This window comes from Lineus longissimus, chromosome 11 (genome assembly GCF_910592395.1).
Source record: "Lineus longissimus chromosome 11, tnLinLong1.2, whole genome shotgun sequence".
Classification (NCBI taxonomy): domain Eukaryota; kingdom Metazoa; phylum Nemertea; class Pilidiophora; order Heteronemertea; family Lineidae; genus Lineus; species Lineus longissimus.
Window position 1 is genome coordinate 12974582 of NC_088318.1, and position 14578 is coordinate 12989159.

The 14578-nt window shown below is 39.5% G+C and overlaps 1 protein-coding gene across 4 annotated transcripts in view; it reads right to left on the minus strand.

Moving 5' to 3' along the window:
* Positions 1–68: 68 nt before the first annotated feature.
* The window catches only part of LOC135495384 (beta-hexosaminidase subunit alpha-like), a 39195-nt gene continuing 24685 nt past the window's right edge, over positions 69–14578 (minus strand). Inside the window, exons 7-16 of one of the 4 annotated variants that reach the window (XM_064783933.1) lie at positions 12361–12565; positions 11921–11995; positions 11112–11202; positions 10587–10752; positions 9173–9199; positions 8535–8625; positions 8134–8238; positions 7609–7762; positions 6876–6929; positions 69–4624 (exon numbers count right to left, since the gene is read on the minus strand). In XM_064783933.1, the coding sequence (XP_064640003.1) occupies positions 4307–4624; positions 6876–6929; positions 7609–7762; positions 8134–8238; positions 8535–8625; positions 9173–9199; positions 10587–10752; positions 11112–11202; positions 11921–11995; positions 12361–12565 (1286 nt within the window). In that variant the 3' untranslated portion in view covers positions 69–4306. Of the gene's footprint in view, positions 4625–6875; positions 6930–7608; positions 7763–8132; positions 8239–8534; positions 8626–9172; positions 9200–10586; positions 10753–11111; positions 11203–11920; positions 11996–12360; positions 12566–14578 lie in introns of those variants that run through there. The other 3 variants (XM_064783934.1, XM_064783935.1, XM_064783936.1) reach the window with 3 other exon arrangements.

Consider the following 14578-nt stretch of genomic DNA (forward strand, 5'->3'; position numbering starts at 1 on the left):
AATCGTGACCTGTTAGCGAAGGGCGCATGACCCGTGCAGGCCTCTTACAGAACAAAGACAAGCTGAAATGTGTTCAAACTTATTTTATTCAGAAACTTCTAAGTCGAACAGGTCATTTCAACAATGATAACCGTATTTCTAAACATGGTCAATAAAAATACTGAATATTTACACACAAGTTTCTGCCATGGCAAAGTGTACACAAAGGTCCAACATATACATACTGCACTGTGGGCACAGGGGTACCAGGTGCTCGTTGCTGTCCCCAGGTATACTATAAGAGAAATTTTGCGCCATGACCGAGTCCTGTAACGTCAAAAGCTGGTGTGACATCCTCAGAAATGTTATAGCTTGCCTGCATTTGAAGGTGTACTTGCTACCCTGGATAACTCCTAAAATAGTCAATGGACTCTTCTTTCCTGAAATACAACCCGTACCCCAATGGCCACAGTGTACTCTAGTTTCACTGAAGTAAGACCACCATTCTGACTATTCAATTCAAGCTAAATAGACAATATACTGGCGACATCAGCTTGTCCCAAGGCCATGATATAATGTTCTGGCTTGGTTGTTGTTCAGCATCTTACCTTGATAAGTCCAATTCCCACCTTAATAACAGGCAGTCTTGGTGACTGTAGAGCTCATTAAGGGACTTTAAGACCTCAGGGTCTGTGTTTCAAGATATTGTGTTGATTTCGTATTAATCTATCAACCGGTCTTACAACAGTGACACTGGAGTATATTGCAACACTATCGCAGTTAATACAAAGAAGCTCACAGAACATAAACAGCTAACATAAATGCTAGTACTTATAAATAGGACACGATATCAAGGAGGTGCACAATTACTACTCAAATAATTTGATTATTCGCATCGGTGTCACTGTCTTGACATGTGGGTCTGGGACATCACGTCTTTTGACCCGGTCACCCGTACTCTTACGTGGGAATACAATCTGCTGAGATACCTAATGAAATAGTCCTACAGATATACCACCACCGCCACCACCAGATACAGGAGGGAGTCTAAGGAAGAGGGACATCCAGAGAAAGAGGGGACAAAAAAATGATTTTTATGGTCATTTCCAAAAAATCGTGGTCAGTTTCAAAGATTCTCCCAAATAAGAGGGGTACACCCTCTGTGCCGTCCCCCAGATCTGACACTGATCACTACAGGTAGACAATAGATTTATTAAATAAGATACATGTACCACTATTAAGATTAGCATCAATATAGATTTAGATACTGTGATGTATTGAAGCTGATCGGTTAGTTATGTCTGGCTAGTACATACAACATAGATGCTGAGGAGGGCCGCCAAAGTGCATTGGACAATATTGGAAATAGAGCATAACATTCATCACATGAACTCAAAAGGTGATCCTGCAAACTTCCACTAAAGATGGCACATAAGAATGAGTGTAACTACAAACAATGTATTGATTCTAATACGATGCATAGACCTACATGTAATTTCTCTGCAAGTTTAGCAGGCATCACCTCCGAGATGGTGGTTTAGCAATGTCCTCAAGTTGCAAATAGAAGTTCCTCAGGTCACATTTTGGTCAAACATTAAAATTTATTCAGATTGCCAGATCTTTAATGGCGAATTCTCTTGCCAAATGTTATGGGTAATCACTTTCTGATATGACACCACTGGCACCATCAAGAGATAGAACTCTTGGCCTAATCAAAACTCAAACTTATCACATTTGTTGACAAGTATACTAAAAGCATACACAGAATGCTTTCCAAAGATGGTCATTTTCCAAAATTACAGAGGCTGCTTGGTCAATTTTAACGACTTTTCCCCTCTCAACACCTATGGTTTATAATCGTACTTCAAATATTGGTATAAATGAAGCTTAATGAATTTTAAATGACCGTTTCAGACAACAAAAATTAACTGCGACCTTGGACACTACTGTGACCTTAGTAATAGAGAAGACATTCAGAACAAGGAATTGGCAACTGGTTTATAAAACTCACCGAACATTCATAAAAAATTTGTAGTTTTAAGTTGATTTGAAATTGGTTAGTAATAAACAAGGAAATATAATGTACAGGAGAAATTTATTAGGCTACATTGCTTTCTTAATTGATATGTTTAGTGTCTTTCAAAAACCAGTTCACACATACTAACGAAATCAAGGTGGCATGAAGGCAACCACAACTAAATGATTATGACATGACCTCACTTTTAACAGCATTATGAACAGTGATTCTTTATTCTGCTCCAAGATGTTGAGAAATATTGCATGTCGCTCTCATTTTAAAAGGATCTCCTCAAATTTTATCATCATGTCCAAGAGTTCTAATCCATTAAATAGTTCAATTGTGAAAAAGGGAGCGATATGCAACATTTCTCAACAATAGCATATTTGGATTGTCTCTGGAGTTGTAGTTTATTGTGTTTTGACTGAAGCTACCTAATATCTAATGCATACATATTGAAATAAACGTAATAGATATCACAACGACTTTACCTGAACAAAAGTTACTCTTAATGCATTGTATTTATTATTAGGAAGATGATAACAACCAATTTATACAGAAAATATCTTCCTCATATATTCATTTACAGAAAGTTAACAGGATAGCACATGAAAAGTTCTAATTTATACAGAAAATATCCTTGTCATACATACATGCATACAAAAAATTGACTAAAGTGTAGATTCAAGAAAAGTTTTGACTTTCTTAACTAGTTGCGGTGGTTGGAAGGTTTCACCATTTGTTCACATGATATGAAGCTATTCACCTGCTGACCACAACACTCTGGAGATTTGAATTCCCGAACTTGGGAGCACTGCAAAGCAATCCAGGTTCAAGGACATCATATACAGAGAACTGCGTCCTTCAATCATGCATAAAGTTGGTATAAAGCAGTGCTCCCTTGTTTAAAAGAGTTGATAATGTTCTTCTCTCAATAATTAACGAATCCCCAGGCATCCGATACTGAATATGTACAATTTCACCAGCCGTTTCACAGAAACAGCTTTTCTTTATTCATTACATCATGGTGTAAGTTCTAAATAACAAGAAACGATTTATTACAACATCTTTTGGTCAAAACAGGTCCAACAAATCTTTTGGAATGCACATGAAAAAAAAACCCACCACTGGTGTAACAAACAATTCTCTCATTTGAACGGAATAGTCCACAAAATTGAAGATTAGAGCCATATAAACCAGGCTATGTAAAATTTTCACCGAAGTCAAGGTAGTTCTAATCAACACCTGTCCGGGGCGTTGAAACTGCTCAGAATTATTATTGAGAACTTATTTTTGCCTTAGGTTTTTACCGGGTTGTTACGCCCTTTTTTCTCAAAATCAGGAAAATGTGACTCAGCCGAGTTTTGTCTCAATGCCCTTTTCTTCCACAACTATGGCACCAATAAAGTTTTACCAAACACCTCTCACTAAAACTTTGCCGACTGTCTAACATGATTGTTCCTAAAAAGGAGCCTGAGCCTGCTCAATGTTATTCAAGACCCATAATATGCTATCTATTTACACATGCAATTGCTGTACAGTTTTAAGTGCAATCCACTACCATATTCAAGAACCACGTAAAGTGGAGCCACCTTTAAGGCCCCAACTCTTTAACCCGAACCCACGCCCGGTGTCAAGAAATAGACAATTCTCCTCATTCATGTTTTGACACACCCTGTAAAGATGACAATGTTGATTACATGAGAAAATAATGCTAGGTTTTACTACACTATATTAAGTTACTAATAAATTCTGATTCTGAAATATCACTATTGCCATTTGTACAAGAAATGTGTCTGTCATCGCGGCGTGATTCGACTTACTATACAAGTTGCGGGCCACAACAGACACACTGAACCTGTTGTGGCTGGTGAAATTCGGTGGGGGAGGGGGAAAGGAATTGAAAGAAGTGTATTTGACCCCTTTTTAAAAATTGCTTGACGAAAGAGTCCAGCAAATGTCTTGTAGCCCATAACCTGCATATTGACTTGAATCACGACTGTGGTTTTTAAATCCGGTTATCAGCTTTTGATTGAAATTTTTGATACCTCAGGTACCTAGGAGGTGCCTTTTGACTAACCCAGCAGATGCGAGTGTTGCTCAGTACATATTCAAAGTAATCTTTGTATCCTTGAGCAAGACACCTGCCTACACACGACCTCCAACCAGAACAACTCCAAACTTAATGGGATATTTTTAAATCTCGGTAAAGCTCCCAATCAGTACTCACACTGCTACCCTTTAAAAACTCGCAAACATCAAACACTGACTTAGTATGGTCAAATTTGTAACAATTTGTAAAACTTATTATCAAGGTTTCACTTTTCGCACAGCTGCTTGGACCTCCTCGATCATATCGACACGCTTCACAGCGCCCCCTGCACTCACTGTCTGAATTATCATCGGCAGTGACCAGACTGCATAAAACCCAATCAATGCGACTAACAGAATGACAAGATTTTTTCGTCGGACGGGTGGAATGAGGAACATGCGCCATTTTCCCGGAGCCCGGCTGTGGAGGAAACCACGCTGTTGCATCACCATGACGAAGATAACAGCCAATCCAATGAAGAGGATGAGGATGTAAAGGAACGGTGACTGCACCCATGGCATCTGGTTGAAGTTGTCCTGAAGGAAAACAGGGAATGAAAACATTAGGAAATCTGACAGTAAATTTTGTCCAAAATGCCACAAACATTTTGTTTTATTATGCCAGAATACTCACATGACTTGTCACACTGATAAAACAACATCAGACACAGCTAAATCCCAATCTCTATTCAGAAAATAAGTCAAACGGAAATAGGGATTTTGTGAGATTTACAGCTCAATGACAGTTTCGTTGGAGGCCTAGTTCAAATAAGGAGCTGGTCGATTCAACTTTGAGTGGTGCTTTTTATCTGTTCAATCCTGAGCAGGGCACTAAAACAGAATATTCCACCCAGAGGTGATGAAATTTGAAATAAAAATGTGAAGACAAGACTAAGCTTGGATCTCAAGCCTTAAAATTTAGACAGATTTTGCACCAGGAACCCTCAGGCGCAGAAGAATTGAGGGGGGGAAGTTGAATTACAGAGGTACTGAAATTGAGATTAAAGATAAAACCTCACCACAATAGACTTAGACTGTTCTACCCAATCAAAGAAATATTGAAGTAAAATCAAAAGCCCCCACAAGACCAATGCCTTTGAATATTAGTTGTATAAGACTTACTGCAGAACAAATATCATGTGAATTAGGATGTATCTAAATTTAAACGAAGGTTAATCTTAGCCAGCATAATGTTTGCCAATGCCCAATCCAGATAGCAACAGACATTTAACAAAAGTGCCTCTGTGACCAGCATAAGAAAATAACTCAACAGTTAAAAGTGCATTAGTGTCCAACCCAAACCACAACTCACAGTTAAACATTAGCGGCAGCACCCAAACTAGTCTCTGTTATACAGTAGTAAGACAGAGGCCATAGTAAAGAGTCTGAGATGAGCAATTCTAGTCACTGTGACCTGTGACATTGCCATGACAACATGATGATTGCCAGTGATAGGAAAGTGGCCGATGATTGGTTAAATTGCAATCAATAATCATGTTGTCAAGGCTATGTCAGAGAGAACTCGCTCAAAGGCTTGACGGACACAAGTTTGTTATATCTGGTTACAGGTGAGACAAGCTATTCGACCAATATAATGAGGACAATGCCTTGATGTGAGACAACTGAACAATAACAAACTGATCACTTGTGTCTCACCTTCAGGTCCTAAAAAGAAAGATCGTAAAAAGAATACTATAAGCTTTAACTGGATTATCGTATCTAATTGCAATGCTCTCGTCTACAAACTACCTCCAAAAGAAAACACTAACAGCACTAATTATAGCCAACTCAAACGGGGGGCACCACTATTCAACTGCCAATGTTGCGACTGTTCTTTTATGCCTCAATATGTGACTTGGGTGAAACAAATTTGGTATTTTGTACAAAGATCTCGGACAACTGTTTTCACCAACAGAAAGTTTTAAACTTTTAAAATTCCTGCTGGCATTTCATGGTACTAGGAGCTCCGACTGTGTGAAAAGTTAAATGCATTCATCCTTTTATTGCTCAGAAAATCATTAATACAAACACACAGAATCTAAAACTTAAAAGCTGAAAGTGAGAAAATTACTGGTACATATAAGTGAAAATATCTATAAATTTGTGAATAAAAACTTGAGACTTTTGTAAATTCGTGGTGAGATTTTTTGAAGAGGAAAGCTGGGAGTTACTCCTATCAAAAGCACTCTAACTACAATTTTCTACAAGCACGCCAGCACTAAAGTTATTGGCACAAACGCTTATGAACTTATCAAAACTGGGGCAGATGTACTCATCAATTGTCCTTTTGTCGTACATTTGTAATATTTGCATTTTCAGATTAAAATGGGCTTCATCATGGCTTCCAGTTAATTGCCCGAGAGAGTTGTGGGATCAATGCAAACTTGCCTTGACCTGACTCTTTATTTGAAAGACTAGACTTTTAAAACTGTTAATAGAATGCAACTGTGATCATACATTACAGACAATATTCAATTTCCAGCTGTTCATGTGCCTAGGCCTTCCTATAAACACAAACCCCCTGTCTCCAAATGTTTTCCCCTAGCTGACACTGACAAACTGCAAAGATTATTAAAACTTGCAACATTTTTCACCAGAAGAGTGGTGATCTGCATGAAAACACATTTTTTGGAGCCCTCTGGGGCCAGTTACCCCATCCCATCCATTCCAAAGGTCCTATTGGAATTCGTCAACTTGTATTTTATCTATTGGGGTTTGATGAGTTGATAAAGCGGTAAATAACAAACTTTGTTTGCAATGCAAATGAAAAAGTTTATACTTTGTGTACCTCTAATGATGGTATTCTGACCTCGTTGACCATATTGTCTTGGTAGTCAACTGGCTGAAAGTGGTAACGATACATGCAATAGAAATAGCATGTTGCCTTGATAACAATTACTTGTCTGTGGTGTGTTTTAGGTACAGTCCAAGTCGAAATTGACATCCCTTCTGCTTCGTGTCAACATGTGCGTGAGTTGTACACCAATTTGTGGGTCGATGGCGGGCCAGTGATGTGCTTTTTGCTCTATGTTTCGCAAACGTTACGCGTGACTTACACACCACCTATGCACTGGGTTACGCGTCAGTGGCACACAACTGACATGATTTAAGGGATGTCAATTGTGATTTGGACTGCAGGTGGTTTAAGCAAGGACCAATTCAAGTTGAGAATGTCAAGATCCAAAACTACCTGATGATTTAACCTCAACCACAAACACCATAAGGAGTCATTCAACATTTTCACAAGAGTAGAGAGAGTACTCTTTTCTCAAGACCCCCTACCTCCCCTAAAGCAGAGAGTGCAATATAAAATGCCGATTTCTACATCAACATTTTCACTTATGTACTAGAGCGTACATTAACTGCAACCCCCTCCCCAAGTGTACCCTGTGTACTCTTGTGATGATGTTGACAATGTTGAACCAACCCCAGACGTACTAATGGACCACCATTAATGGAAAAAGATCTTTATAAAATACTCTTAATTCCAGAGAGTGGACAGACTGCTTCATAACCCTCACCTTAAACAGCCTGTTTAACACTTGCTCTTGTGAATCAAAGCTGTGTGTCTGCTTTGGGCGCATACCACCTGTATCAATGTCGGGGGGGAGCTCCTTCCCAATCTTCTGTTTGCAGTGTCCTGGGCCATTCAGGACACCCACATTGAAACCTCGGCTAAAAGAAGGAATTGAATTGGATTATGTTCGTGCACTGGTAGCTTACCCCTACAGTAAATCTCTAGAGTAGTCCATCTATAGTGCAAACATTCGGTACAGCACCAGGTATAACAGCGGTCAACCAACATTACATGTACATTACTTTTAGGGTAAATACACATCTTAGACTATCTCAGATCCTTTACAGATCATGTGGCAGTTAAAAGTTAAAGGAGGCCTTGATGGTGACACCTCATCCTGAAGAGTGGACAGCCAAGTGAAGAGAACCATATCCCAGTTCCAAAGGAGGATCAAACATTTTTACCTGACCAATTTTGACTGAACAACTTAAAACACAAGGGAATTGTGCCACTCCACTGCTTTACTCACTATATCATCCTACACCTATGTTCCTCCAACCTTGGTGCTGCCTGGTTGATGTTCCTCACAAACTTATTACTCCACAACCGCTCCGCAATGGCAGAGGCGCGAGGCCTGAAAAATGATTTCATGTATTGTACTAATATCATCAACACGTATTATCATCAACTAATTTGTCAAGCTCAGGGTTTGTCTCAAAACAACTGCCACTATGAAGGTCTCAATGAAGGTCTTGACCATGAGGCACCTTGGGGTAGCATGGGGCGGCTCATACAGCAATCAGCAAGTCTCATCTGGCCCATGGATGGAGTCAGTCGTCACTAGACTGGTGGGTTTGGAACAAACGACCCCAAGCCTGAAAAGTGAGTCCGACAACATAACCACTTTTCACCCTGTACTATGTCACTTACCATAATCTAGATATGAGATCAGTATCATCCACATACTCCATCCACATACACGCTTCACCACCCACCATCTTAGATTCATCAATATGACGACCTACAAACAAGAGGACCCATTAGATTCATTTTCTGCATTAATATTTACTCCTTACTCCACAAGGGACTACTGTAAACAGAATTAAATCTTTTTATTTATCTTTCTATGTATTTGGTACTCGACAAGGGTCAAACCAAGATATGTGAAAAAAGTTGCCATCTATGCAAAATCTGACTCTTTCATATACAAGTGGAGTCCTACTAATAATATGATATCCCAAAAGCACTTTGATCAGGCAGACATGGAAAAGCGATATGTAAGAACTCAATATTATTATTATTATGTACATGTTAGCTTACATATGAAACCGTTGAGACCCAAATGTGCCCTAATGGGCAGCTCCTTTGTTACAAAAAGCAAGGGTATACTTTCAGAAGCAGGGTAATATGGGTTATTGCAGGATGAGCATTTGGTACCACTACTCTTTATACAATGCTAAAGGTGAAATAATTACATAATATCATACATTGTAAATGTTGCCCCACAAGGGCAAAAGCATATTATATAATGTGATATGCATCCCAGGCAAGAGAAACAGTTTACGTACGCAGAAAACCTCCGTATTCTTGATCATCTGAATAAAAATATCACGCGAGCATAATTAAAACATGATTAGACAGTAAAACTGGGCTCATTCACAAAGGGTGTTTAGCTATCAGTGCAAAACATTAGTATAAAGTAAATTGCTGTTTAAATTCAAACACCACTTGTGTTAAATGTTTTATAGTTTAACACCTAGCAACCTACTTGACTGATCCCAAAGAAGCAGACCTTCTGGCCTGTTCAGACTACCCGATTCCGACCTGTGCCGCTGCGTTGTGACCCAATATATGTCAATGCCACTCTGATCTCCATGGCTCTTCATAGATGGTAAATTAATAACGATGCGATCCATTTGTGACAAATATGCAGTAATCTGATCTCTTAATCAAGATTAATTATTGATTAATGGTCAAATGTTGCAACTGACCGCACTAATGTAATTACATTGCGATCATGTTGCCACATGGTCTATGGGGAGAAGCGGTATTTGATTACAAGCTGGTATTGTCCTCAAATCCTTTGATACTGGATATCAATACTGGCCAAAGTTTGCAAAAGGGAGATGCAAACAGGTAGAACCAAGGGAGATGGTCTCACATGCCTCCAGCCATTAGTCCTTTTCACAGAACCATGTGACGTTGATGTGTTTAGCAATACACTGATTGATTTCGTCATTATCATTTATATGATTAGTAGAATTCATGATGTAAAATTTAGTGATAACAGAGCTGAGGGTCAAAACACATAGGCGTGGCCAGAGGGCGTGGGGGTTGGAGGGGGTGAAACATCTGCTTTTGGAGAGAAAATCTGCTTCTCAAAGAAATGTTGCACTTTTGACAAGAAGACAGATTCTTTCAGGTGTTTTAATAGAGATCCATGAAAAATTCCACACCGGTGACAGGACAAAAACGTGGCTAAAAGAAGTGGCATATAAACATATAGAGGGGTATTGTTTAATGTTTATGTCAGAAATGACAGCCCTGAGATGTTATATGTTATGAGAAATTGGAATAAAATGTTTGCGATTCAAGAATCGTTTCATCACCTTTTGGTATTCTATGACGCAACCTTCGCTGTTCCTCTGTGATGAAAGAAATTGGGTTTGATGGTAAAGAAATATCACAGAAGTAAAATTACATGCAGAGGCCATGCAACTAAAAACAAAATCATAATCACATGACATGCAATGCACATCACCCGCAACGAAAGGGTTAACAAAGATCATTGTAGTAAGACAGAACAATGACCTCAGGATTATTTTGAATATTTTGGGAACGAATTTCATATTGGGGATATCGCTTGTTCACTTATCACTATTGACTATCTCACATAATTCACATCACCGAGGCAATGGCACCAGACAAAACCAAGATGAAAGAAGCAAAACACATTGTGCCACCTATTGGCCAAGAACTCACCTTCATTTAGCGGATCACAGAGGTAGTGTCGCGGCCATTCGATACCGTAGTGGACGTGATCTAGGTACCAACACGATGAAAATATGGCGCGCTGACCTTGGCCAATCACACGTTGGAGGTTCTCTGCACCCCCCATCCAGATCTGGACAATTGTATCGGGATTGAGCTGAAAGAGATGTTCATTATAAATGGATTAGATCATGCATTTGAAGAGCAGCTACTTGAAAAATAACTAGATGTAACCAGCAACCATCTATCACTCCCTCGCATCCTGTTTTTGACACATTAATGCAGAACTCAACTTCAACTAAGTAAAGGCTTAAGGCGACGCAGTACAAGTAGATAATGGGAGACATCCAGTTTTTTCTCCAGGGAACATACTTGCTACTACTAGAAAACAATGTTATTGATTGTTGCTACAGTGACGATCGTGCCTGCAAGGGCCTTGGAAGGGTCAAAATGCTGACATGGCTCTTAAAATGCTAATGGTCTTTAAATTCAGATGGAAAGGGATCTCACTCTTACCTGTACCCCATGATCAAAAACCTCCTGCCACACGATATTGCCTATGCCTTGTTTTCTATATTTTCCCACCGACAAAACAGTATTAATCAAACTGAAAAGAGCAGAAAATTCAGATAAAACCGCATCTAAACTGAGACTTATGGCTAAGGGGAATTGGTTGCCCTAAGACTCCCCACGTTCATCCTTCAAAATCTGATTTATGATCAATGGCATCCTCATAGAAAGACATTTTGGTCGACACTCTATGACTTAGCTACTGAAAGGACCTTAACCTTCGTTCTTCTCATCGGCATATATCATTTACTTAGATTAATGCCACAAGGGAAATGCTCTACAACACGACAGCATCTAGGATGCAAAAATGTGGTTGGCAGGGTAACAATGACGCCATTCCATCTATTCAAAAGATGCTGTTTTTGTTCCTGTGTCACAATCATCTGTCTCACAGACTTTATTGACACATACACATCTTGACACTCAAGGCTCAGAGATTGCAGAGTCCCTTTAACGAGGATACCTTTGGGATTTTAGGCATGCTGGGGTAAGATGGGAATAGATGCTTTCTAACTCACTGCCATAAGATATAAGATGGTACAATTTAGCCCTGGAACAATTATAGCCTCAGTGTGCACTGATGTGTAATACCAGCTCTTCTCAACACTGCAGGGGCCATAATTGTACTGCGGCTGTAATTGTATTGCTTTACCTTACATGTAAATGTAGGGTGCAACAATACAATTTACAGGGTTACTAAATGCCAGCATCTGCCGCTGGTTGCTGCATAAAAAAACTCTTTTCCATTCGCTTACTTTTGTATGTAATACTGCATTACTTGGCCGTTGCCTTGTTTTTCAATAAAAGCTTTCACATCCGGATTAGAAAACCTGAAAGCAGAATGAAGAATGAGATACAAACAGCAAAACAGCAGCAGCAGCTACGCACAATAACAAGCACAGACACTGCACTAACCCACAGCGCCATGGGAAAAGGCCAAGCATGCGATGCGAGGTATCTCTGACACATGGGCAAGTAGGACTTTTGACAGATTTTCCATTTAACAAGACCTGTCCCCAAGAATGCCATCAGCAACTATAACATTGAAAACATTGCCAGTTGCAAACGTTTTATGAAATTTTACTCAAATCAAAGGTCTTGAGTTGAAATACGTGATGAACAAACACACAATGCTATCTTGTAAAACAGGAGCATTCCACTTGTAGTATAGCTTTCAATGCTAAAGAAAACTTACCAACAACTTGTGGACACTTCATCTCCCCCAAGATGAATATAACGGTCAGCAAATACACTCGCGACTTCTCCGAATAACTTTTTAAGGAATGCGAATGTGTAGTTTTTCGTTGGATGGATTGGACCGTAGAAACCATCAGGCTTGTTCCCTTCGTAGCAGGGGGTGAGGATCTCTCTGTGACCGTAGCCCCATGATCGCACGTGACCTAGAAATAGAGGAAATGATAACGTCAGAGTTACGAATGTGTAGTACTGGACCATCAGGCCCTATTACCTTTAGCAAGTTTGACGTTGGCATTTGCCTCCCAAATTGCAAAAATCCTGAAAATGAAACGGTCGTGAACATTACCCAGTTTACAGTATTTGACTTTGTTGGATTCATCGACTAAACATTTAACAAGGTTCGTAACAAGGATGTAATGCAGGTGACAACATCAATATGAGAAGGCCATGAATAAAGTGTCCAATCCATTAGCTCATCCGGCTAATCAATTTTTGATATTGCCGCGGTGATTGGACACTGGCTGACGACCACTTAGCAAGGTAACCCTTTCTGGATTAAATGGATAGTTGCATGTCTAGCTTCTGAAACAGATCAGGGCAGGTGCTGATCTACAAATGATAATGTTGACGAACACCTGCTCATGGTCCAATAATCATGTTGCAGAGGAACAAGAAGAAGTCCAGGCTAGGTGATTGGAAGAAACTAAAAGCACTTTTTCATCTGAAGAAGAACTAAAGCTGTAGTGCTGTTTGGTGACATTCTGTTGGGAAGAAGTCAGCTCTGCAGTAACTGTTTGTAGTACGTTCTCCCTTGGCGCTCTAGGATTGGGAATTGACACGCGATAATTGTCAGTTTGTTTTCTGAAGATGATCTAATTCAGAAATCTACACAGCCAGCTTAAGGCCCCTCCCCCCCCTCACACACCTTCACAAAGACCTCCCACATGAGCAGTGTTTATAACCATTCTCTCTTATGAAAAGCCAAAAGCGAAAAAAGTTTTAGCAATATCAGTTTTTGTGAAAAACTTCATATGATCATCCACAAATGCACACGGGCTACATTTAATAAGGACAAAGCTTTTTTTCTCCAATATAAGGTCTAATGGAACATAATCCACTGACTCACCATACCTAATCAGGGAAAATATCATCATGACATTTTTTCCAACCAAAATCAATGGTTCATTTGATCATCCATATTCAACCGAGGCAGGAATTGACTAAAGCTTATCAACTGGGACACGACATGAAATGTTTTGGCCAACAAGTTTTTCCCTATCATACATATATTCATTACATTTATGAAGTAACACTCTCATTAGGGAGATAGATGCGCCATCTGAATCAACTGAGGCAAAAATATGATTTCTCCCTAAAATGTGTCACAAATGATATTTTCTTATTTAGAGTGCACAGGAGTATTTCAGAATGGTGCGACAGCGAAGATTGAGAAAGTAGTAACATCAGGGCCATCGTTCTGATTCAGAAGCCATGGTTTTCTGTGTGTGTGCGACGTCTGCCAGCAAATGATGTCACAACGATGGTATGCATCTTGGCAGTGTTCTGCCTTTAACCTACTGACCTTTACAGTAGAATAGAGTATGATGTCTGAAGAATGGGAATGACAAAACTGCCACCTGGTAGTCGATTTTTCTTATGGTAAAACTAATTTCCCCTCTGACTGAAGAGAAACTCTGGCAAATGTGACTTCCTTTGTGTCCTAGCTAATTGCCTTTATCGATTGCCAACATGGCCTGCAGTTCAGTCAAAAAATGCCAACGGATTGATTATGGAGAAAATGGATTAGGCTGAGATTTCTTCCAGGATATCTGAATGATGTACACAAACTCTGGTATCACCAATCTAAGACCATTTTGGATTACTCATGCTAAGCCCCACGAGATACAATCAGTTGTTTGATATTGGCGATGGGTTGGCGACACTAAGCAGTCCGATATAGTCATGACGTCATGCTCTTGGCCATTGTGGCGATTTTCATGGAAATTTAAAATGGAGTGGTCTCAGATAGGTGAAACTAGAGTATAAAGAGAAGCTTTGGAGTGCAACGGGTACTGTAACATTGAAGTTCATTGGCCGTTCAATTTGGCAACTTTTCCCTAAATTTTCCTGACATGGGAACCATCACTGAAACAATCGGCAGTGTCATTTATCACTTCATTACAACATAATGACAACAATAAACCTCAAACTGAACA